Source organism: Peromyscus leucopus, chromosome 9 (assembly GCF_004664715.2).
Source record: "Peromyscus leucopus breed LL Stock chromosome 9, UCI_PerLeu_2.1, whole genome shotgun sequence".
Classification (NCBI taxonomy): domain Eukaryota; kingdom Metazoa; phylum Chordata; class Mammalia; order Rodentia; family Cricetidae; genus Peromyscus; species Peromyscus leucopus.
In genome coordinates, this window is record NC_051070.1 from 105688880 (window position 1) to 105713816 (window position 24937).

The following is a 24937-nucleotide window of genomic DNA, read 5'->3' on the forward strand; positions in this document are numbered from 1 at the left end:
GGCCTTTGTTGAAATCTCTGTATATACATGACTTGAAACTTCTTGGCAAAACAAAACCTATATAAAGAGCAAAACCAAAGGTTAACCAGGGGGCTAGAAAGTGGTTCGGTTAGTACGTGGCGTGCAAGTATGGGGACCTGAGTTGGGGGTCCCCAGCATCTTCCTGAAGAGATCGGTGCAGTGGTGCACACCTGTAGCCCCAGGTGTGCCTCGGCAGTCGTTAAACCTACTGGGGACCAGTCAGCCTGAATTTAGGATGGCTCTTCACAGAGAGCTTGACCTAAGAACCTGTGTGTCGGTGAGGAAGTGGTGGGACTCACCCATGCCTAGCCACATGGCCCCAGGGAGTTTTGTCCTTCTGGATGCAACAGAAACACATCTGAGATTTATCTTTGGGTGACAAACTTCCCAATAAGCGACAAACTCCAACTCTTTTAAAATTAAAATCCAAGAACAGATATCTGTGTCCAATTTAGCAGCAAAATCCTCTCCATTTTGTCTCTGTGGTGTCTGAGAGGTCTGCTACTTGGGAGGGAGTGACGGTGGGGCTCCTGGAGGGAGGGAGCAAAGGAAGTGGCTGGGGACAACCGTCTGGGAGATGATGGCACTAAGAACAGGAGGCCAGGGGCAAGCACTTCTGGCCTGGGGGCAAGCTGGCCATGGAGGTGCAGGGAACGTGAGAGCAGAGGATCTTCGGGAGGTCCAGGTTGGTGCACTGGCCCTGCAGAGGAAGAAGAGAGAGGAGGGCACAGAAGTGTCATTGACACGAGCCCAGAAGGCTGCAGTGCCAGCTCGGGGTGGGGTCAGCACCAGCGTCACCACAGAGTGGGCCTGGATGACTCTTTTCCTCTCCCCTGGGAATTCCCCTCCACGTTCCACTCTCCTTCTGGATTCGGTGCTAGAGGCAGAAGTCGGCCTGGTGTGGGGGCCCCCCTAATGATTTGTCACCCCAATTCTTGGAACCAGTGGCTCTTCTCTTTACCTGGCAGAAGGGACTTTGTGGCCCACTTAAGAATTTGGGATGGGAAGACATGTTGGGGACATGGGTGGGAGACCCTGTAGGTCCCAAGGGTCTACATGAGGGGAGCATTGGGAGACAATGCTGGGAGCTTCCCTGTGAGGATGCAGGCAGTGGGGGTCTGGAAGGCTCTGCTCTGACCACTTTGCAGGCAGAGGAGGGGCTACATGCCAAAGAAGGCTGAGGTGTCCGTTCTAGAAACCGAACTGATTTCTGTTCCAGACCCCTAGGTACAGAATCTCAGGACAGGTACAGAGGTTGAGGGCTGCATGGATGCTGGGCAGGAACTGGGGTGAGTGCAGGGCTAAGCCATAGGGCGGGGGAGGCTTTTATTATCTGGTAAGCATATCAGAGATGACAGTCCAGCCCTGTCAATCATGCCTGTCAGCCAGTCTTCCTGGACCAGTGCTCAGCCAAGGACTGCATACGTATCATGTCCAGAAGTCACCGGGGAGGCTCATGAGCATCATCAGGTTGAGGACAAGCCTCTGCGTGCCCATGTTCTCAGGCACAAATCCAACCCGAGGGAACTCAGCACAGGGAAAACAAACAAACAAACAAACAAACAAACAAACAAACGAATTTCCCCAAACCAAAATCCCCCAAACCCAAGGCCATTCTGCCTTTTAGGAGTGGCCCTGGGTCCCACTCACCTGGTCACTAGACTGAGACCACGTCAGTGGCAATTGGTGGCAGCTTAGGGGATTGAAGTTGCACGTGGTCACATTGCCCTGAAAAGCATGTGCAATCATGAGGAAGAAGGTCACAGACTCTGCTCCATAAGGCACAAGGATGGATGTCTCATATGACTCTGTCCCTAGGGAACCGTGAAGAAATCCCTTGAACGCCTGGGATGCTCTGTGGGACACAGTTTCAGAATCTGGGACAAAGCAGTGTTTATGTGGGAAGAGAAGCCAGCAGCTGGCTTTGGAGATGCTTAGAGGCTTGAGGGATGTGTGCTTGCAAGTCCAGGCCTTTAGAGAAGTCACGATGTGGGCACAGACCTGGAGAGGGGCACTGAGAATGGGAGGGTCTGCACCTGGGGCCACACATGTCCTGTTCAGAAGCAGGCGCCTTGGGCCAGCACAGAGAAGAGGAAGGCAGAGAGTCCAGAAGATCCCTGGCTCTAATGGTCAGGGAGCTTATGGCCTAGGTTCTACAGATCAGGAGCTAAAAGCCCTGAGTGGGTGGGGCCAGGTCCTTCAGGCTAGGTCATGTAACTGTCAGAGGCATCCCTGCCCCTAACCTCTGGAAGATGTGGATTGACCTCTCTGTAGCCACTCACAGACACGGGAGAGGCAGGGCTGGCTCTTGGCTGGCCTGGACAACTATGGAGAACCCAAGGTTCTCAAAATGAAGTGATAGGTCCCTCACAGAGAAAGAACAGTGGGGAAGAGAACAGATCCCAGTGTGAACTGGGGCTCTTCCTTCCTGAATGCTGACCTCATGGGTCCTCTCTGATCCAGGGCCCAGAACTGCTTTTCTGCTGGTTTCTCCCTCCCCATGATGAACCTAGACCTTCTGGCAAAAGAAGGGGACCTCAGGCTGAGTGGCTGCTTTCCAGGGCTTGACGCCATCCAAGAGTTTGCAATGCCTTTGTAGGGTCTCTCTGTCAGCAGGAGGCAGAAACATTTGGGCTAGCTCCTTTCCTCCTTGTGCATGAAAAGGTCCGGGGCCCGGGGCCACTGGCTTTTCATCAATTTTCACAGTGGGCAGAGGTTTTGCAGGGCTGGTCCTTTCTGTTTTTTTGTTGTCTCTGACTTCATGAGCTTGTCTTGACTTACCCACATTCTAAGGGCAACATAGAGACACCATTGGGTTGGAACAATGAGGACCAGGGACTGGCCAGTTAGAGCACCCAGTGGCTACTGTCCTAACACCTAGCTAGTGCCAAAGAGAAACTCAAGTATTTAGAGAGTTCAGGTGGGGGTGGGGGAGTCCTGAGTGCTGCCCATCCAGCTGTGGGGGGAGGGGGGGGGACACAGGCATTGGCTGTGGCCTCAAACAAATCAATCCAGGCCTGTCCCATCGAGCTGTATTCTCTCCCACACCCAGGCTCTGCTGTCAGACTTAGGTGTGCCTGTGTCCCTGAAGCCAGGCTGGAGTCACAGCCCTCGTGGGGTCCTCTCACCTCTATGCCTCTGCTCACACACACGTTGCAGCAGGTGCAGCAGCAGACGATTACAATGGGGGGCGAGTTGACTGGTGGTGCAGGTGCTGGGGGAGACACTGGAGGAGGGGGCTGTTTCTTCTTTCTGGGCTAGTCAAAAGGAGGAGAACCTGTCTGAGCTTTGTCTGCAGCTTCTGGACAGGGGCGCTGTGTGCCATGTGCAGCACCTGGCACTGTGGGGCCTCTCAGCTATTGTTTTAGGGTGAATGGGAGGATGCACTATATATCTTGGGGAGGTTCTCCAAAGTCATTAAAGGTGAATCCACGCTCCTTGAAGTTCTCATATACAGGGTTTCACAAAATGCCAATAGCCTACTTCTCTGCCCTTGGTTCTCTTAGGGTTACCCTTGCTGGCAGAAGCCTGGCCTAGACACTGCATTAGGCCAGCAATAACAGACAACTGTCCCTTCTGCTCTGCTCTGGTCTTTGCATAGTCATCCTCACCCAGGCCACTCTGCAGTCAGCACAGTCCCGGCAAGATGGGGAGGCTGTTCCTATCCCAGCCCAAACCCAGGCTCCACCTATCCTAGCCTCTCACTATGACTTCTGGTCCTCACCTGACTTGAGCCACAGATGCTCATCCACCTTGTTCCTGTGCTTCCCTGGGGACATCCCTCACAGCTTAGGGCCATCTGGGACTCCCTCACCCTCCTTATCCCTCAGGTCTTTAGGCTGATCCCAGCCAACCCCTCTATCTTGCCAGGAGACATGGATGAAGGCAGATCCAAAGGAGCTAGAAGACCCCCAGCTTGGAGATGAGAATCAGGGCTTGATGTGGAAGGTGCCACTTCAGAAGCCCAGCTGCAACCTCAGCATTAACCAGAGTCTACTGGAGTCTCCTGAAAGCCACCTAGGCAATAGGAACAGCTGTTCACACTGATTGTTTGACCAAGGTCTCTATCAGAAGGTTGTGGGTCTGTTCATTATCTGGTGATATCAAGAGTCCCACAGCATTTGCAGACCCTTCACCTCTTGTCTTTGCCGAGGTAGTGGGATGCCCTGGGTACAGGCTGCACAATGCCTCCTTTGCTGGTCACTCACCCCTCGGACATGTGACGATACCAGGATACAAAGAACGACTCACCTTTGGTGGGGGTACAGGTGCTGGCAGTGCCTTGGGAGCCTGGAGGATGAAACAGACAGGGATGAGGTGAGGCTTGGTGCTACTGTTGCTTGGATCACTGTTACCCAGATGCCCCGTGTGCTAAAGTCTTGGTCCCAGCCTATGGTGCTATCTGGAGGTGTTGCAGCCTAGGGTGGACATCGGGGGTCTATGGGAGGAAGTTAATAATTGGCAGTGTGTCCTAGAATAGTTCTTTCTCTTTCAGAACTGGAGATCAGGTGTGGACTTCCTTGCCCCACAATCTCATCACAATATGCCACTCTGCCCCAGGCTGAAAGGAATGGGACACTGAACTAAAACCTCCAAATCTGTGAGCCAAAATAAAACTTTCCTCTTCTAAAGTTGATGATTTCATGTGTTTTGTGGCAGTACAGGAGGCTGAATAACAGTTCTGTTGTAATTCAGCTCCACAGGTGACCCACATCTGGAGTAAAGGTTGGAAAATCGTCCCGGGGCACATGTATAAACACAGCACACTCCGGTGCTGTGCTGGAGCGCTCCACCTGACCCCAAGGGAGCCCCTCAAGGAAGCTCAGCACCTGCCTCAGCGGGCTGTCACTGTCATGGTGTTGTGCCTTGTCTATGTCCCCGGGTGGGTGGGCAGAGGGTTCTCACCTGTCTGCAGCAGAGCCACCAGAGCCACCACAGCAGTACAGGGATCAGCATCAGCACCAGCACCATGGTGCTGAGCAGAACTTGCCGGCTTGGCTCAGCTGGTGGGGGAGCAGTGGCCTGTGGTGGAGGTGCAGGTGAAGTTGGCGGAGGCGGAGGGGGAGGGGGAGGCAGAGGCGGAGGGGGAGGTGGTGGAGGAGGAGGTGGGGAGGAGGTGGAGGGGGTGGTGGTGGAGGAGGAGTGGGAGGAGGCTGAGTAGTAACAGTAGTGGTTCTTGGGATAGTTTCTGGGGTAGAGGTTATCGGTGTGGTTTTTGGAGTTGTCGTTGGTGGTAGGGTGGAGGTCTCAGGGACAACGGTGGTGGTCACTGGTGGAGGTGTCTGTGGGAAAGAAAGAGCACCATCCTTAGCAGACAGCCTCACTTTAACGTGGAGCACCGTGGAGTACCCTTCCTGGAGCTGCCTGCCCCCCCCCCCCATTCTCCCAGGTTACCTGGCCTCAAGGTCTGGAGGAAAGGTCTCTTGCCTAGCTCTGGCCTTGCTTCAAGGCTCTGCTCTGAACCTAAGTGAGGGCGGCCCCAGCTCCTCTGTACTCTTTGGATCTCCGTTCTCACTGTGGTCTCAGCTGACAATATGCTGGACTGCAGGGGACCTGATCTCTGAGAAAAGTGGCCAGGCTGCTGCTTGTCACCCCCCCTCCCCCAAGAAGATATAGGACCCTGTCTTGCCTCCTTCCTCTAGAGCGTGGAAGTTGCCCCTCCTCCTGGGCCCTAGCTTGCCATCTGTACAGGGGAAGGAGCGCCTTCCCTCATGGGCGCTTGCACACTTAGAGCTCAGACGGCAGCCTGGCTGTTCTCTGGGTTGTCACTCACAACGAGCTCAGCCTATCTGACCCTTCCCCAAGGGGCCACAGTCCTGCTTAGAGCAAAGGGGTGCAGATAGCACTGATGTGAGGTCCCTGGACTTAGAAACAGCTTGGCTGAAAACGTGGGCCACATGGAGGGTGGCAGTAATGCTAATGGCTGCTGCTGGGGCTGGCACCTGCCCACTCCTTTACCCCTATCTTTCCAGAAACTAGGATGGGTCACCCCAAGTGCTTGTGTCCCATGAGCTGCCACTGGGTCTCACCTAACACCCTCCCCATCTTTGCCATCCCAGGAGAATCGGTTTTCTCACAGGGCCTCTGCCGAGCCAGGGCCGCTGAACCCACTTGAGATACTCACACAGTCAGAAGTATTCACAGGGATGGTGTGGGCAAGGAAGTCTTTCCCGTTGTTCAGGCTAACTTCAACTAAGATGGTTCTAAATGCACAGAAAAGTAGACCTCAAGAAGCAGCCTAGAGGCCAGGGGCTTTTTCATGGCAGCAACTCTGGACTTCTAGCACTTGGGCCTCTCAGAGTGGCCGGTTGAGTCAGGAGAGATTATTGCCCAAAGCACAAAGAGTCAGCATGTGCAATTATGGCCACATGTATGGCTCTGGACATGAGGGGCCTTCATGGCATTGGCTGCCATTGTAACAGTGGGGTATGAACAAGCGAGTGTCATTTCATGGCCTGTACAATTCTCTGGGCTTACAAAGTTTTTGTGTTAGTTTTGGAAAGTTGCCTGGAACACTGGGTATTGATGCTTGAACTTATCATCCCTTATTCCCAGCTCTGAGCAGAACCTGGGCACTGGGCAAGCCCTACCTATCATGGGGGTCACCAACAAGTTGTACCCCAAATTCTGTATACTCTGATGACGACATTGTCTCTGGATATAGAGGGCTAAGAATTATGGGCACTTACTCTCCTGATTGCTTTATCTCTGGTCTAGGACAGATAATGACAGTGAAGTTCTTATCGGTTGGATTTTCATCTAAAGAAAGACATGAGAGAAATGTCACTAGTCATGCTCATCTATCTCTGTCACCCCAAGCTATGCATGACAAGCAGGGCTGACATCTTAGCACTTTGGTAGTGACCGAAAGCCTATGGTTGGGCCTTCAAATCCACCCACATAGAATTCTTGGGACTTCTGGGTACTGTGGACCATGACCATCCTCTGTGAGTTGATGTTTAAAGCTGAGACCAACCAATGAGGGGGAGCCAGGGGATGAACAGAAAGAACTTCAGCATACCTGCTGAGCTGTTGAGGAGACAAATAAAGGAACAACAGAGGGTGGATGGGCTGAGCTGTGGGGAGGTCTGGGGTTCCTTTCAAGTTTGCTGATTCTTTTGGAGCCACACAGACACCGGACACAGAGGACATAGAACTTGCTGGTGGGTGTGGGATTGGATTGTCAAGGATGACATTGGGAATTATGACCAGTGAGATCGCATGGTTGCCATTTACCAAGCCAGGGAAGCCAAAGAGAGGTTTTGGATGATTATCTCGTTGGGAACCTGAGAAGGGTACCATAACTGTGACATTCTCATCTCACCTCCTAAGCTAGGTCCAGGGGAGAGGGCTGAGCCGAATCTCTGTTGGCAAGGACTCTAGTTTTCCTGCCTGTCCACCCCCACCTTCCTAGACGTTTCTTTTCTCCTGTGTGGACAGCACTGCCTGGCCTCAGAAGGCCACGGTGGTCCTGCCACCCGTGCCTGATGGAGACCTCCAGTTCCTGAAACCCTTTGGGTTCCGCCTTCCCCAAATTCAGAAACACAGCCCTGTGCCTGCTGACTTCTGGCCACCAGTGAGAGGGATAGGAAAGCTCCTTGCTGACCTCAGTCCTGGGACTAGGTCAGTGGGTAGGGAGATTGCTCTGCCATCTCTAACGGTCATGCCCATCCTCCAGTGGCATTCAGGAGACATTTCCCTATTGTCAGAACTAAGTTTCCAGGTCACTCAAATATGTGCATAGACTCCTTACCTATGGAATGTTCCATGACAGAGTTATAGTTGTGGCCACCTGGACCCTTCAATCGTGAAGCCTACATATAGGTCAGTAATCTAACAGAAAGCCCGCTAATCATGTCCCTGACCTCTCAGTGTCTCAGTGGTGTCCTTTACACTTGGGGGCACTGCTGGGGACACATCCGTCACAACCAGCAGTTTCTCCATCCCACTTGAGTTATTTGTTTTAACCACATTTTAGTAGAATTAAACTTCGGATTGCATATTTGAGCATGTTAACACCATTAATAAGTGCTAATGTTCTAATGCTATCCACTTCTATTTTGCAATTTTTGCAGTGTGGATCATTTTTATTAGAGAAATCACAATGAGCAATGTTAAAAAATCATTAAGCCCTTGTAACAAATACAAAATTAAAATTCCATCTTATACATATGGTCCTGTCCCTTTATTTTCTATCTTGGGTAAGGGATGCTATGTATGAAGTGATTTATTGTTACCTGGATGAGTTTGCTGGTCCTAAATCCTGGTAAGTAACCTGTAAATTCCTGGACCATTTCTGCCTTAACTGCATCTGGTCATGCACATTATAATGAAAATCTGGTTGGGGGGAAGGGTATGCTCCCATAGATGGAGGTTGGGGTTCAGGGTGGAAAAGAAGGTCCCACAAAAGGGGCACCAACTGCAGCTGGCATTCTATCTGGTGCAGAGAGGTGGAGGAAACAGGTGCACCTGGCCCGCTGAGGCAGCCATTCTGGGGCAGGGTGGACTGAGGCCCAGCATAGCCGGGCTGAGAGACTGTAAGGTGCAGACAGATGAAACCCAACAGTCTGGGTGCCATAGAAAATTTCATCGTATGTTGTGAAAACATGGCTGTGTAGAGGTACTCATATGCGGCGGGGGGGGGGGGGGGTGCGCTCTGTGTACACCTGCTAGGCTCTGAGTCCAGCTGCTGTGGTCCCATTCACAGACTCAGGGGAGGAGGTGCACTGAGAACAAGCTGGGCAGATTCTGTGATGAAGACTGTCAGTATTAGCCAAGTCTCACTTAGGAATGAAGCCTGCTCTGGATGCCCACAGAGGCAGGGATAGATTCCTTTCCTAAGTTCATAAAGAGAGGTGGCTGCTGATGCCATGTGGAGGCTCTTTAGACTGCCTTGCAGTATCCCCTGGGAATGGGTTAGCAAGGGCAGAATGCATGCCTGGTTGAGAGGAAGGATTTGTGTGGAAGAGACGCGAATCTGAGGCACTGAGGGAGTTTACTTACCGATGACCTTGGAGTTACTGAACTTGAATCTGCAAATAATTTGGCTGAGATTCTGTGCGTAATGAAAGCCGTATCCTCTTAAGATGACTGGGTTGTTTTCTGTGAGGGCAACATGAGGGAGAGGTGGTATGGCCCTGGTTGCGTTGTTTACGGTGGTTCCAGACGGGATTCTCAGGGCCCCATAAGAGGCAGAAGGTGCTAACAGCTGTGGGCTCTGTAGGCCAAATCCTTCGAGTCACCAAGGGTCTGCGCCAATGTAGCTTAGTGGAGCCTTCCACATGCTGGCTACCTCTCTCCACCATTCCTGCAGAACCCACCGAGCATACCGGGGCCAATCCTAAACTCCCAGTACTCCAGGTTGGAGACCCCAGAAATAAGGCTAGAATGTAGGGGACAAGAGAGGCTCCCGATCCACCCAAGAATGTCTCTCACAGGAGACCTTTTGTTTCAGCTGTAAAGCCAGAGGCCAACATACCCCTTCCTCATCTCCTCCTTCCGCCTTCCAACTGAAGACCACAGTTCATTAGCAAGCTTTTACTAAGAGCAGTGGGGTTTCTCCCTGGCTTTGAATCAATATACAGCGGATACAAAGAGGGAATCTTGGTAGTTATTCCCACAGGAGGAAGGCAGGAGTCTCTCACTGTCATTCACCTGGACAGATACTGTGGGGATGGTCCTGGCTCATTCCTGGCCCCTGTGAGCTTCAGATGCCCCATGTAGTGGACCCCCCTTCAAACTCCACGGCACACAGGTGGACTCCAAAACAGCTCAATCCCATTCTGCTTCATTTGGGGTACTGGCCTTGGAATTTCCCCAAAGTGACAAGTTCCCCGTGCATACCAGCTCTGCAGGAGATCACCAGGAGTTTAACAGGTGAGTGGCGAAGCCGGCCTCTGGAGGCACTTGTCATTGTGATTAAGCTGCAGTCAGGAGAATGACAACTTGTATTTCTACCTGGAGTTTCTCACAGCTACCCAGGCACCAAGGCCTGTGGGTCTAGGGACAGTCAGAGAGCCGTGCAGCACTCAGGCAGGCGGCAAGGCTGGGCTCCTTTACCAGAGGCAGGAGAGAGCCTGTAGAAGGGTCCTCTACCCTTCACTCCTCCATCACCAAACTCCACACTCTTGCGCAGTGTGGGGAAGATTAGTGGCAGCCAGAGCCAAGGATTAAAATGTCCTGTAGATGTTACATCTGTCCCCACGCTGTCTACTGTTTCTTATCTCCCAACAGTCCTGGCACAATATTCCTAGCCACTGGAGGCAACACTGCAGCCTTCCCCACATGTGGTACTTCACCCCAGGCTAGGAACTGTGGGTAGCAGAGCTTAGATGTGAGGATAGCCGTCTGCTCAAACCTCGAACCAGGGCTCCCATGGAAGAACACAAAAGCCAGGACCCAGCCGTCTGGGCTGGGAGCAGTAGAACAGCTGACTGATCTCACAGGAGGCCTCGGGGTTTCCTCTCTTCCTCTTTACCGGGGTGCAAATGCCATCCCCATGAGGACCAAACTGTTGCACACTTCCTGGAAAGAGGCAGCCTTTCCCTAAGACCACACAAACATGTTTGGCATACTGACCACTGACGGGGAATCCTAGGCTGTAGGGAGGGTACCCTTGTCAGGGTACCTGTGACTTTGGCTGCCTTTGTGGATATTTCTGTCAAGCAAATAGACTCCCCCTATTCCCTGTAGCACAGTGGATGTTCACTGGGCCTGATTCTTCATTTTAATCTGTTGACATGCTCACATTGTTGCTGTCCCTGTGTTAGGGATGTGGAAACTCTACAATGTCCAGTCCTGGCTTCTAAGAGCAGTAGGGTTGCCTTCTTGGAGGAGCTGAATTGTTCTTGGCACACAGTTTGAACATCCAAACAGGTGGAGTCTGAAATGTTCCAGAATCTAGAACTTTTTTGAGGTTAAAATTCACATTTAACCTTAGAGTAAGTCATAATTGAAATGAGGTTGCACCAGAGATAATGTCTGATATCACCTTCAGGCTGTATGTGTGCAGTGTATGATGGAACTTGAGTCCCACCCCCAAGACCTCCTATCATGTCTATGTAAGTATTGCAAAGCCGGAACTAGTACACTATCCAAAAACAATTCTGACAGCCAGGCTGTGAATGAGGGTGCTTAGCACGTGACGGCTTTCTGTCTGTGTGCTTTTCCTCCTTTACAACTAAAATTTTTGTTTTGAGACAAAAAGATGGCAATTGCATACACACCCACATTGCCATCTCTGTCGCATACCCCTTGACAAATGCACATTGCATTATAACTAACTAGTCATGGAAACAGCACATCTCCTTGCCCCCTCTAAACCACAAAACCCATCACATACTCCAGTTCACCTAAGTACATAAGACACACACACACTGAACGTCCCATGTGTAGTTGCTTCAACACTATATAGAAACACATCACTTATCACACTTCTTAAAGATACACATCAAACACACCACACACTCACATATAACACACACCCATATCCCATATACTCACCATATACATCCACCACATATATTATACACAAGTCACACAAAACCCACACAAGCCACATGTGATATTTAGGTACCACATAGAGCTTGTGTATCTAGAATAACACAGCTCACATTTCACAACACAGCGCACACATAATGTACATGAACACAGGCCTATAACATAAACACCAAATGTACACCACCATGTGCTACATAGACACACATGCCATATAGACAAGTTACCCAAAGTACACATCACATATACTATATACACTATGTTCATGCCACAGTAGGGACATAGAAAACAAATACAATATAAGCACACTCTGCCACCCACACCATATGTCATGTAGACCACCTACACTGTATCCACCCACACCCACAGTAGCACATATATCACATAGCACTTACACAAACATGCCACACTCATACCATGCATCCCACACACCATGTAGTTTCACTCAACTACAGAAGAGAGGATGTATGCGTGCACACAGATGGCCAGTACCCAAGCAGCTTCTCCTCAAATCTCACCTCCTATGCACAGAGGGGAAGGCTCAACATATCTGAGTTCAAGGCAGGTCAGTGATCCAATCTGATGGAGAAAGGGAAGAATGGGTGGGCAGTGAGAAACTTGGGGGCCCAGGGAGATGCTGCTATCCACACCGCTTATATCTACCCTACTCACCGTGTCTACTGCCTCATGAAACATCTTAGGTAAATCCTGCACAACATATATCGTATCTTCACTGTCTGCAATTTCACTCAACTACAAGAGAGAGGAGGTATCTTGAGACCCAAGCCAGGAGACAGAGGACAAAGGGGGTCTCCAGATGTGAGACACAACCACTTGCCCTCAAGTGATGATGACTATGAAGTGTGAAGTTCTGAGGACAACGAATTCAACCATTAGGTATGTTTCTACAGTGGAACCTGTTGTTTGTGTCTCCTGGGACAGATAGAGACCATCCTCTGGGAGGTCTAGGTGACGACCTTTGAAAACTTTCCCCAGGAAGCTTCAGAGGGCACCTGCTTACCTGGGCCAAGTTACCTGTTTTCTGTCATAGGAGTCTAAACCAATACAGTAAATATATGCCCCCAGGCTCCGAGATCTATCAGCCTAAGAGAAAGGAGGTATTGATTACATAGTCAGAATGCACAAAATGCCTGAGAGGATAGGTCAGACTCACCTCCTTCTTAGACTCCCTCAATACTTGTGGTGACAGTTCCCCCCAAATTACAGCGATGATCAAACTAGTCCTGTTAATGCCTGACAAAGAAGCAAAGAGCGGCACGTTGGATGGGGCTGCAGGCCAGGTACTGTTCACAATAGGCAGACCTGCTAGTTCCCCTCCTTGGCCTCCTGAGACAGGAGCCCAGACACAGTGCATCACCCACTAACTAAAACCCCTGGGGAGTTAGGGCCCTGCCTATCAGGTGGTCGGGACTCCCAGTGTTCTTAAACTGCAGAATCTGTGCCCTAAGGACATACCATAAGTCCAGCCTGTCCATGGATAGCAGGAGGAAAGGGCAGGCCTCATGCCAGTGAGGTTTGTGCCAACTCTAGGCACGTTCCCAGGACTGCCCTTCTGGCAATGGTAGGCACAGTGAGTCAGAATCACAAATCGGAGTGTCTTAGACAAAAGACTCCCAAGTCCCTTAACACTTTTTCCTACATGGTCCAACCTATTCCAGACAAAAGCCACAGACCTCCAATCTGGAGGGTCATGGGTCCTTGCTTTGCATGGAAGTTGAGCCCAGGAGGCAGGCCAAACAAAGGGAGAGGGGAAAGTAGCCCAATAGCTTAGGAGGTAATTGAGCCCTGGCTTCCAGCACAGGCTTCCCAGTCTGCTCAGGGCCTGTGTTTTCTTCTTTCTATTTCTAAGCACATCTGTAGGCCAAGGACCAGTGAGACCAAAGCCAACACATGACCACACGCAGCTTCCTCCTGAGTGGGGTGCTCTGCTCAGAGGGACCATCTGTGCAGAGAGGGGAGCACTGGCTTTAAGAGTCAGACTTGAAGAGATCCCAGATCTGCACGCAGACTCTGTAGGGGGCTCAGCTCTGGGGGTCCCACTCTGTCGAAGGTGCAGGCGGCTCACCCTTCCAGCTGATCATTTGGAGCTGTTCATTCGCCTGCCAGGAAATGGAGAAAGCATGGTGACGATGGGGCGAGGTGGCCCCGGTGTAGTCTACACTCTGCCACCACCCACATGTGGCTCTAGCCCTCCGAACCTTCTCCAGTCCTTTGTATAGCACCGTGGAGCCCTCGATCCTCAGCCTCTCCACTCTGGTGAGCTCATAGCGGATTTTCACTCTGCAGGTGGACAAGGGTGAGGTGAGGCACGCTGGCAGTGCCAAGCTAGCTCCAAGCTCTTGCACAGATTAGTCCACTGTGCGGACTGCGAGTGTGGGGCAGGCACCAGGTCCTGTTTCTCCCATTCTGTCCTGAATCGTTCTCTGGCCCATTAGCACTGAGGAAGTTCAGAAGGTCCCATAGGATGGTCTGGTTTTCTCTGAGGTCATTATTACCTCTGAGCATTCAGACTTTGGGTACCCTGATAGAGACCCTGCTTGTACCACTCTCGAGGCACAGGGTGGCATCCTGGGGATGTGTGTCTGAGCCACAGGGGCACCACATTCCTAATGGGAACCTAATGCCACAGCCACTCTCCTTTTCTCCAGTGGATGGGGCTGAGGAGGACCATGCCACTCTGCCGAACCACTCCCTGGCTCCTATCTCACGGCCTCAGAGACCTGGCCTGCCTTTCTTCCTTCTGTTCTACTGAAGACAGCACCCAATCTGCTTAGACCTGGGCCCGGCTGCAGACTCCATGTCCAGAAGACCTGAAGTTGGGAGTCAGACCTAAGGGCTGTCCGTGAGGCTTGTGCTCTTAAGGCTGGACAAGAACATGACCTGGTGGGTGCTATTAGAGCAGACAGAATACCCTGGGGTAGGCCAGGCTATCTCCTTGTGACTGTTCTAGGACAGGAAGGATATGCATGTGGGATTTAGGATAATCCAATTTGACAAGGATGAGCGGGCTCAGCAAGTGACCCCGAGTGAACTTTGAGTAGCTTTCTGTTGGGACAGTGAGACCCTGCTATGGACTAAGCTTCAAGGGTCCCATGCCTGACCCAGCTAAACCCTGCCTAGAAGCTGAGGACAGCATGCCCACAATCTTCAGTGAGGGCCTAACCAGGGCTTGCCCACCCCACCTCAGCCCTTCTCCTCTGTCCAGCCCAGCGCCTTCTCTCTTATGTCTGGCCTAGCTCCATTCCCCCAGGCCAGCCCTCTATCCTCCGCCTAGGTCAACTGCCTCCTTTCTGCTCAGGTTAACCTTTTACTCTCTTTCACTTTTACTGCTGGCCCTCTGAGTTCCCTGCAAGTCTCCTTACCATAGATGTCCTCTCTGCTACCTCAGACTCAGTCAGGTCTCTCCAAACGCAAGCCACAGGCAAATCCACCAGGCCTTCCTTGGACCCTGAGGAGAGTCCTTCCCTGCTCCTTCTGGAATGCTATCTCCATAAGTCTGGGGCTTGTCCCACTTTTCTCCTTGCTTCTAGCTTTCCCCCAGGGCCCTTCACAGAGGGTCCCCACAACCCCACACACCTCCAGTCCTAAATATTATTGTCTCCTTCTCTCTCCTCACCCCTCATTCTGAAGGAATCCCAGACAGGGCATCCACAACTCTTCATTTCAGACAGACAGAGGTCTCCAATTTTTAGCCTCTGGGACTGTGGGCACAGAAGGGCCACCCTCCCCAGTGGCTGCCTGTCCCTCATACCTCCCCATAGCACCAGGCTTTAGGGATTCACAGTCCCATGCTGAGGTTTCTCTTCCTATAGTCAAGGGGGTACTAGATGCCCCTCCCCATACCCCAACACTGTCCGTTGGCTCCCATGTATCTCCCTGCTTACTCCACTGGTCCAGGTAGACAGTGAGCAGCTCAGAACAGGACACACACAGGCAAAACTTTGAGGGGACACAAATATCTGCCCTGACAGCTCCCTAGATTCTGTGTTTTTTCATAGCCAGAGCCAAGGGAAGATTCTGGAGTGGTGGAGGGGGAGTGGAGAATTTCTGGAATTGCAGGGTCTGTGGGTACTAGTGAGGCAGGGACTTAAGGGAACTGGTGATCTGAGGCTGGAAGTCAATGTGGGCACTGGCCAGCCACATGGCGGGGACATTAGGGCTTCCACTGGGGACAATGGAAGCCACACGAGGGTCTTCCGGGAGCTGGAAACTCCTTGTTGTCCAGCCCACCAGGCAAGCCTTGGAGTTCAGACAATCCCTACCTGTCTGAGGTGAGATACATTTCGACTGTGCCTCGGTAGTCATAGAGAATGAAGGACATCCGCAGGTTGGGACTGAAGACAAAATACAGCCTGTGAGAAGCTGATATAACAGGTCAGTAGCCTTATAGGAAGCAACCAGGGAGGGGGCAGGTGACAAATCTCTGCTCCCACTCCATCTCTTCTGCACTGGGGACAGTCCATAGGTGGGGAGTTCAGACAAATTTGGTGAAGGATTCTGAAGCCTATGGAGATGTAGGACTCCTGGGAAGAAAGGATGCTAAGATGGCCCCCTGCTCCCTTTCTGTGCTCCAAACCCAGCACACAGAGTCACACATACACATACAAACATGTGCACACATAGACACATACATAAGTGAAATTCTAGTTTCTGTTCTTTGCTGTGACAGAAAATCCTGACCAAAGTCAAGTCGGGGGGGCAGGGGCGGGAGGGGGGGGAGGGCATCTTTAGCTTATACTTCCAGGTCATATGTCACAGTATCAGGAAATCACGGTGACAGGAGCTTGAGACAGCTGCTCAAATGACATCCACAGTCAAGAGCAGAGAGAAGCAAACACACCCATGCGTGTCTGCTTCACTTGGCCTCTACAAGCTCAGAGCACTAAGAGCTGGGTCCTCCAACACCTTCAATTAATGATCAAGGCAAGCCCCCAAAGATGTGAGCACAGGTCAGTCTGATAATTCCTCAATTGAGATTCTCTTCCCAAACCCACAGAGACAGCTGACCCGAGCTCCTGGGAACTCATGGGCTCTGGACTGACAGCTGGGGAACCTGTATGGGACCAAACTAGATCCATGTGCTGACATGAATGTGGGTGACAGTTGTGTGGCTTGGGCAGTTTGTGGGGCCTCTGGCAGTGGGACCAGGATCTTTCCCTAGTGCATGAATTGGCTTTTGGGAGTCCATTCCCTATGGAGGGGTACCTTGCTCAGCCTCCATGCAGCAGGGAAGGGCTTGGTCCTGCCTCAATTTGATGTGCTAGACTTTTTTGACTCTCCATGGGAGGCCTTACCCTCTCTGAGGAGTGGATGGGAGGTGGGGTTGGGGGAAGGTTGTGGGCAGCAGGAGGAGGGGAGGAAGGGGAACTGCGGTTGGTCTGTAAAATGGAAAAAAATTTAAATAGAAAAAGAGAGAGATTCTCTTCGCAGGTGACTCTAGCTGGTGGGAGCTGACCTCTGACAGCTGAATGACAGTGACACTCCTCCACGGGGCCTCCCTCCCACCTGGGACTTCTGCCTTGTCTTCCTTTTCTCACCCTTGCTCCCCATTTCTGAGGCAGGATTAGCCAGTTCTGAAGAGGTCCGTGGGACCCTTCTGCTCTGCCCCACTGGCTTGCCTAGCACGCTAGCTTTGATCTGTGCTCCCTCCACAGGGGATTCCCGTGGCCCCCAAACCTAATCTGCTTGCCAGTGGGCCCCTCCTGACAGGAGTCTACAGGGTGCAGGCATACTTCAAGTATTTCTCCACCATATCTTCCCAGGATGTGAACAGGTCAGCCCATTCTTTGACAGCACGGGACCTGCAAGGAAAGGAGATGTAAGTCAGCAGAGCCAAGTGCATCATGGGCGAAGGAATGCTTTCTGCCTGGCCTTCTTCTGGCAGACTTCCGGGAGGGCCACTGCCTCCTGCTGCGTGCTGACCACAGCCACCATCCTAGGAGGCTCCCCCCTGCCCCCAGGTAGAGAGCTTTTCTGTAGGCCTCTGTCGCCCCTCTCTTAGGACACTTCAGATTCCTCTCACCCCTCTAAATTTCCCAGCACTCAAAGGACGGGTGAAGACAATTTCTCCAGAAGGCTGAGTGAGCCTTAGCTGTGGAAAATGAGTGCTTGAGACTAGTTTTAAAAAAAATTAGTAATTTTTAAAAAGCAAATATGCAAAATAATGGGTTTCTTTACAACATCTTCATCCTCATACATCATTCTACTTTTCTCATATTGCCCCCCACTAAATCCCCCCTCTCCCATGGGTCTTCCTTTTCTTCCTCCATCTTTTCCTCCTTCTCCTTAAAAGTCTCCCTTTGATACCATCATCATCATCATCATCATCTTTAACAACAACAACCACACACACACACACACACACACACACACACACACACACACACACACAGACACACACACGTTCCCCCACATGTTGAAGTTGCTTAGCATCCAAGCTTTCTTAGCAGCCTGCAGAACCTAACCATCCTGGATGGGAAGGCTGCTTCATTCAGGCACGTCCAGGTGAGGGAGAGCACAGGCCTGGTCACTGCTAGCCTGGCCTCACAGTTCCCAGTTGGTAACATAAGCACAGGCCTTTCCAGGTCGGCCTGCTAGACCTCTTCACAGCCTTCTGTTTAGTAGAATATTAATACTCTGAAGAGATGAGGAAACCCATTCCAAATATGGGGCAGTAGTATGAGGGTCTAGGGCTGATTCATACATCATGGTCCTGGAGATGGTATGAGGGGAGCTGACACTGGGCCTGTGGCTCTTTTCTGGCACTCTGTTAGATCAGACCTTTTATGCTATATGAATCAGAGGCATCTGGCGTCATGCTCTATTTCTTTCTGGTGATCATGAATGCGACCTTCCAGAAGGGGATGCTCATATGTGTGATTGTCACACTCCATAAGCAACCTCATCCTCTCTACTGTCTCTGTCAGGCTGTGTCTCCAACTTGGTGCGAGATGATCTGACACTAGCAGCATCATTACTTACGGTACACGTGTACTAGGCACACATGCATCATGCTTCCCATCTTGGTCAATCTCATGGTATCAGCTAATTCTCTTTCAATAGCAGAGAAAAGTCAAGTTCCAAAAAGAGTAGCATTTATTTATTTATTTATTTATTTATTTATTTATTTATTTATTTATTTTTGAGAATATTCATACCCAGCATGGATCTGAACTCAGATTTCTCCAAACCCCACACACTGTTCATGCACTTGACTGACAACTGCTGGGTAGCTAAGCCCTAGACTGGACACTCATCTACAATTCTCACTTTCCTAGCTCTAGCTCTGAGGCAGATGTGTAAGATAGCTCTTTTACCAATGTATGGAGACACTGCTTTCTTTCTTATTATTCTTTTGCCATCTCCCTGACTCTCACCAAATGAGGTATCATGATCACAGCAACTCTTACAAAGGAAAGCATTTAATTGGGTGGCTTACAGTTTCAGAGGTTTGATTCATTAGCATCATGGCAGGACATGGTGGCATGCAGGCAGATATGGTGCTGGAGAAGGAGCTAAGAGTAAAGAAGGAGCTACATCTTGATCAGTAGGCAACAGGAAGTGACCTGAGACACTGGGTATGGATTGAGCATGTATGAAAGCTCAAAGCCCACCTCCACAGTGACAGACTTCCTCCAACAAGGCCACACCTGCTCCATCAAGGCCATACCTCCTAATAGTGTTATTCCCTTTGGGGCCATTTTCTTTTAAACCACCACACCAAGCATGGAATTCTCAAAAGGAAAGAAAAATAATTTAAAAAATTTGGACAAGTGTTGGTGGGGGCAGATGTGCAATTAACAAATGGATTTTACACTACAGAGAACTAGAAAATGAAAGGAAAAATAAGTGTGATGCTCTCAGAGGGAATAAATAAAAACTATAGCATAGTCAATAAAATTGAGAATAGAAAAATTGAGAGTTGTTAATGATTCATGACATAATTCTTTGACAAGATGATCAAAATCAACAAAATTTTATCTTGGATGATCAAGATTGAAAAAAGCATGACTCGCGTGACTAAAATCATCACATGGAGGTAAAATATGATTGCAAATCTATCAGGAGAAAGAGAAGAGAGTAACAACACTCAGAAAACAGGAATAACCTAAATCCCAGATGGAACAGGATGATTGCTAAAAACACGCAGTCTATCCACACTGAATGCTGAAGAGAGAATATGAACAGATTTGGAAAGTGGTAAGAAGACAAAATCGGTATTGAAAACCTCTCACCAAAGAAAAACCTGAGACCTACGGCTTTGTGTGTGTGTGTGTGTGTGTGTGTGTGTGTGTGTGTGTGTGTGTGTGTGTGTGTGCATGCATGCACATGTATTTGTGTAAAACATATGCTTTGTTTCTAGAAAAACAATAAAAACCAAAACCAAGAGTCATGTCATGCATAGACTGGGGAGCTGGAAGACACAAGTTAGATGTTTACAGAGTGTTTTGTGAATGCTCTGTAACTTTTGTTAGACCCTCACCTTCTCTGCCTAGTCAGGGTCATGTAAGACAGACACTCCATGTGTAGTGCCTGGATAAAGCAGAACTCAGAGGCCCAGCATGTAGGGAGTGATCATGGAAGTCACAGGTGGAGGGAGCCCAGCTACCGGAAGGAGTTATCCCCTGCCTAGACAGCACCACGAAGAAGCAAAGCACCACAGAAACTTCAGACGTCATCAAAGGGATGACAGAGCCTATTTTTTTCCACCATCTCTGCAAGGAATATCATTTTACATTCAAAGCCTGGCAAGCCCACCCTTCCACCATTGCACTGACTCTGTTCAGGCTGTAAGAGCTCCAGGGGCCACCGTGCCACAAGGGGAATTTGGTAAATGTCTGGACCCCTGCAGTTTGGAGAGATGTTCGCTGGGTAGGAGCCATCACCTGCTGCCCACTGTGGGAGGCCTTGAGTGACAGAGATGAGAGGATAACAGGATTCAGCACCAGCTCGCTTCAAACTCAGCCTTCTACCTAGAGTATAAACGACTGCTTGAGAGCACATGAGAGGTTCTAAGTCAAGGAAGCAAAATAAACTAAACAAGCCCCCCACCCATGGGAAACAAAGCCTCTGCTTTTGTTTGCCCAACCTGGGAGTGTTGGTTAGGCTCCAAGCACCAGAGACAAGGAATCCTCCTAATTGTGTGCCCTTCCTTGTCCCCATGGCTGCAGAATTCCTGTGCCCATTCATTCCAAGTGACATTAAATTCCACAATCCGGTAGACAGCTATCCCTGTGGCTCCAGGAAGAACAGACACGGGGATGCCTTTCAGCTCCCAAACTCCCACAAGTCAGTTGAGGCCATCATGCTTGTGTACAAGCCCCCTCAACTCTCTCTCTATTCCCACTCATTTTCTGGCACAGGTTTCACCCTGTGGTAGGCATCTTTCCCACTGACTTGTGTCCCAGTTCACCAGGAGAAGGCTGCCTGCACTGGCTCTGCCCTCCCTGCGGCCCGGTGCGTGCCTGCACATAGACATAGCCTCTAGATGAAGTGTGGAGGTGGGAGCGTCCTTGCAGGATGTTGGGACAGTCAGTCTTGTTACCCTGGTGATATCCGAGTCAACTAAGAATGTGGAATAAAGGACAGCTCTTCTCACACAGGGAAGTCAGACTCAGGGGTGACAGACCTTGGGGTTATGTGACAAGAAAGGTCAAGGTTGCATCTCCCCCAGTCAGCTATGAAGCTTCCAAGGACAGAATGAAGGGTGCTTCGTAGGCCAAAGGCCCCTGAAGGGAGCTGACAGGTGCCCTGAGAGGAACCAAAGGAAGACCCTTCCTCTTTGTCCACAGGAAGTGGTGGTCTTTTCTCAAGCTGCTGCCCAACCCTCTGTCCCAAAGCCAACAAGGGGAGGGGTGGCACTCTTGGATGCTGAAGCCTCTTTACCAGGAGGAACTTGCCCAAAGGATGCTGGCTGCAGAGGGAAACAGCAGGCAGACGAAAGCCAGGGCAGAGGAGGAGGTGTCAAGCAGAGGATCAGGGAGCCTCTGCCTCCACACAACTGAGTCCTAAGAGCAAAGGCTCGAAGTCCCTCATAGAGCTGGGCCAGCACCTTGTCTTTTGTGCATGGCCGCCACAAACGCAAAGTCTTGACCGAGAGAAGCCTGGGTAAGAACCGTGGGCTACACAGGGATTGGGGTTGGGGGAATCCATCTGCACTGTTGGGGACAGGGAACACAGACCTCCCCGGGCCCCACCCATCCCACCTTAGCCTTCTCTTCCTTTTTAGACGGTCCAAAGCAGATTCAGCCTCTTCTCACACAGACTCGCTGGTGCCCCGGCGGAGGGAAGGAAGGCAGCTGGAGCCTCTGATTCTGGGGCTCAGTGACTCGCATTTGCTTTATCCAGCAGCTCCCCGTTACCATACCCAAAGGAGGCAGGGAAAGTGGTGCCCGAGAAGGCAGGTACCAGCTACGGAGTCTTGGCTGGCTTTCCATTGCTGTGACAAATACCATACCCACAAGCCTCTTGGGAGACCAAAGGGTTTATTCCATTTTGGAGCTTACAGTCCATCATGAAGGGAAGTCAGGAGAGGAACTCATCAGGAACCTCAAGGCAGAGACTGAGTTAGAGACCATGGGGAATACTGCTTGCTCCCCACGGCTGGCTCAGTCTGTTTTCTTACACAACCCAGGACCACCTGTCTAGATGTGGCACTTCCCATAGTGGCTCGGACCCTCCCACATCAATCATTAATCAAGAATATGCATCACAGCCCCCCCCCCCGCAGGCCATCTGATGGAGGCATCTTCTCAGTTAAAGTCCCCCTTTTTCCCAAATGACTTTATTTGGTGACAAGTTGACAAAAACCAACCTGCACGGCAGCCGTGAGCACCTCTTCTCCTCAGTGTACCGGAGCTGCCCTGCTCTGAACCTGGTTCTTCGAGCAGGCAGCCATCAGCTCCACCTCTCCCCTGTCCACCCACTTTTCTTCTCTGTCCACTTCAGGCTTGTGGGAGTTGCCCTGGTTTCTATCTCCCTGCCCCTTAGGTGACACCCAGCCACCACAGGACTTGCAATCCGCCTTCTCCCAGCCACTCCGCTGCAGGCCCAGACCCACCCTTCACCTTTCCAGGCAGACAAAGTGCTCCTTAGGAAACACCCATTGGAGCCAGCCTCCTTTGATACAAACCTTTTCCTTAGCGACACCCACTTAGATCTGCCCGTCCTCCTCATCTTCCTTCCTCACACCTCCTTATGCCGTGATCCGACTGCAATCATTGGAAGTTTGAACCCCAGACTCTTTGTCCAGGTGGCTCCCTCCCCTGGTCCTCAAAAGCTGCTTGAACTAGAAAGCAGTGCACACTCATTTTCTTCAAATTCAACCAAGAAACCAATGAAAATGATGAATGAAAAGCTGGACAAAATTGTTTTCCCTTTCCAGGCATAAAAGAAATCAGAGAGATCCAATTCTTTGGTCTTTGGTTTTTTTTTTTTTCGGGACAGAGTTTCTCTGTGTGACATCCCTGACTGTCCTGGATCTCACTCTGTAGGCCAGGCTGGCCTGGAACTCACAGAGATCCGCCCGCCTCTGCTTCCTGAGTGCCGGGACTTAAGGCGTGCGCCACCACCGCCTGGTTAACTCTCTGGTCTCACTCACAGACTTTTCCTGCTTCTCTCCTGGCAGAAGCTGTCATACTGAAGGCCTTGTCCTGCCAGGGGACAGAAGCACATGGAGATTATCTAGGCAGGGCAGAAGGGCTACTCACTTGTCAAAGACGAAGTAAACATCAAAGTCACCATCACAATACTGCATAACGTCTTCCTCCTCGTCCTCCACTTCCTGCTCAGTCTGCCTGGGCTTCCATTCTTCATCTGTATGGAACCTAGCAGGGTCCTCATCATAGGGTTTTTGGTCAGACTGAGGGTACAGGAGACTCTGGACTGCGACAAGTGGCGTAGGCGACAGTAGCAACAGCAGCAGGTGCACCGAGAGGGACAGCTGGGGACTGTAGTCTTGCATTTTCTTGGCCGTGAGTCTACCAGAAATGGGGACGCTGTGCCAAAGTCTATGCAGGCTGAGTTCTAGCCACCTCTGACTTCCTTCTGTGCTGGCTCTGCCCGCACTTAGGGACAGTAGCCCCCAATAGTCCTCTCACTAATGCTCACTGCCGCTCTCCACGTGGTGGCCTCAGAGCACAGGGACCGGGGAACTAGCTGCTCTGGGGCAGCCTGCCTCTCACTGCCTGCACAACCCTGCCCCCAACCCTGGGGTTATGATGGACAGGGAGGTTGACATGGTGACTTTGTGACCTGTCCCTCTGCTCAATGCCTTCATGTTGACAGTACCAAGTGGCAGTCATAGGACCTTTGCAGAGGTTTCAGATGAGGCCTCCTTGTCCCTCATCACAGCTCCTCACAGAGTTCCTTAGGGACCACCTCAAGGAACCCAGGCATGTTCTTCACTAAGAAGGTAGCAGTGAGGTTACCAGGTCACTGAGGGGGAGGAGGCTAAAGGGCCAGGAAGCCTGTGTGTGGAAAGTGTGAGGCCAATTGTGTGTCCTCAAGTAAGCCAGGCAATAGCAGGGTCTAGAAAGGGATGGAGATCGTGTTGCTGCTGCTAGCATCCTCTGTGAATGGAAGTAGTCCAGTCATCCACTGTCATGTGACAAGCTGCCCCATCTTGGTGACTTAACATGGAACCATTGTATTGTGCTCACAAATTCCATGGGTCAGACCCTTGGGGAGTGTGGGGTGAGAGGTACTTGTGACAGGGCTCCTGGGAAGACTTCAGCACCTGAGCCAGGACTTGTGTGGTGGAGACTGAAAGTATCTGGAAGCTTCTTCACTGTTGCCTGTGGTACCTGGCTGGGAGGACTCCAAAGGCTCATCGGCGACTGTTCACGAAACCCTGGTATCTGTAGATATCGATGACTTGAGCTTCCTCACAGTGCGGCAGCATCATGAGGGGTAGATGTTCCTGATGGAGGCTCAGAGCTTCGAGAGAATCTGCAGGGGCCAAGGTCAAAATGTGGAGCCCTTTATGACATCACCTATATCTGCAAGTCAGAGCTCCTGCATCAGAGGTTTGGAAACAAGGACACAGCCCCCAGCTCTCAGAGGATTGTGGGGGGCTTGGCCCACGACTACTCCACTGCATCACAGCATTTGCAGTGGCAGAAAAGATGTGTTAAGGGGAGACACACGTGCTTAAAAAAGGGTTCAGAGCCTTCCAACCGAGGGCAAACAAGCGTAGAAATACCCTGATCAATTTTTTCTTTTTTTATATGCACAAAATCAAATCTAATAAAATTGTTCTTAAAAAATTTAAAATAGATCTTTTAATTCATATAATGTACAAATGCCTTGCAGCACACTGCATTGGACTGGTGGGATTTTGTTAGTTTTGTTCCAGGAATTACTTGAAATGATAGAATATCTTGAATATTTGGTGTTTTAG

At 50.8% G+C, this 24937-nt stretch overlaps 1 protein-coding gene across 1 annotated transcript; it reads right to left on the minus strand.

The window, feature by feature from the left end:
- Window positions 1–340: 340 nt before the first annotated feature.
- Window positions 341–24753, minus strand: LOC119088551 (anthrax toxin receptor-like). Its single transcript, XM_037208711.1, is given in 18 exon segments — window positions 341–721; window positions 1672–1749; window positions 3150–3278; window positions 4273–4311; window positions 4927–5129; window positions 5132–5303; window positions 6146–6224; window positions 6711–6780; window positions 9025–9123; window positions 12036–12096; window positions 12190–12270; window positions 12553–12621; window positions 12692–12771; window positions 13604–13637; window positions 13737–13818; window positions 15801–15872; window positions 17271–17339; window positions 23247–24753. Coding segments are annotated over 18 exon segments (1785 nt in total). The 5' UTR covers window positions 23501–24753; the 3' UTR covers window positions 341–607.
- Window positions 24754–24937: the final 184 nt, after the last annotated feature.